This window comes from Aplysia californica, unplaced genomic scaffold (genome assembly GCF_000002075.1).
Source record: "Aplysia californica isolate F4 #8 unplaced genomic scaffold, AplCal3.0 scaffold00283, whole genome shotgun sequence".
Taxonomy (NCBI): Eukaryota; Metazoa; Mollusca; class Gastropoda; order Aplysiida; family Aplysiidae; genus Aplysia; species Aplysia californica.
In genome coordinates, this window is record NW_004797553.1 from 197597 (window position 1) to 198571 (window position 975).

Here is a 975-nt window from a genome sequence, read left to right on the forward strand (position 1 = left end):
TTATAAACTTCTCCTTTATTTCTCTCCTTAACCATCACCTAACCCACACCAGCCTTTGAACAAGCACACAGCAACTACTATGGATGTTATAGCAAGAGTAAACGGGGCAGTAACTCTCCCATTCGACCCATTATGACCACTCTTCTTATTATTATTATTGGTGTTGCTACGGCGATCTTTTGAGTTGTCGCCCTTGGCTGTGGTCGAAGTAGAAGAAGGAAAAGGGGCGTCGCCTTCCTCGGTTGATGAAGTGGGCGTGTTTTCGGACTGGGTCGTATCATGTGGCGCCAAAGTGCTTGGTGTCGGGTACAAGTGTGACCGTGAGTTGTCGATGTTATAATCGTCTAAACAGTAACCAGCCAGCACTGGCCTCGCTGGGATGCCTTGTCTGAGAGAAAGAAAGAAAGAAATTTTAATAGGTTCTGGTGAAATGGTGAAATGTGAAGCGTGCTGACAAAATGAGTTGCTTCTCGGATTCAAGCCCTATGAAAATAGATAAGTCACGCTTATGGGTGAAGGTTTTTCAATTTATAAGTATGAAATAGATCTAATTAACAGTAGTATGTTACAATTTAAGAATATGACATCAATAAAAAAAAATCTACAAATTTAATCATAGGGTCTATTTTGGGCAAATATCTCCATTTATGGATCGCGAGACGTAATTCATTTTTCAGCACACCTCAAAAACTGTTTAGGTTTAACGCCCCTATCAACACAGTTAGGTTATTTATAAGGAGGGTCCTTCGAGTTTAACGTCCATCTCTGAAAGGACCGCGCCAAGTGGGAAATTCGTATAAAGTGCCTTTATCAAGGACAGAACGTAGAACCGAGCAAAAAGGTTCTGGTCATGTGCAATAGTGGTGAATATTCGTAGTGCACAGGAAACGTCTCACTTTTTTTGTATGGATCTCTCATTTTTTTCTGTATCTTTCTTCCCTCATCTCCCTATTCCCTATTTTCTCTCTCTCTCTC

General features: G+C 41.0%; 1 protein-coding gene across 1 annotated transcript in view; it reads right to left on the reverse strand.

Annotated features, from left to right (window-relative positions):
• The window catches only part of LOC101846147 (beta-hexosaminidase subunit beta), a gene marked incomplete at its 5' end in the record, with an annotated part of 11790 nt that continues 10815 nt past the window's right edge, over positions 1 to 975 (reverse strand). The window contains 1 exon segment of the mRNA XM_013084295.1: positions 1 to 388. Coding sequence (XP_012939749.1) covers positions 28 to 388 — 361 coding nt within the window.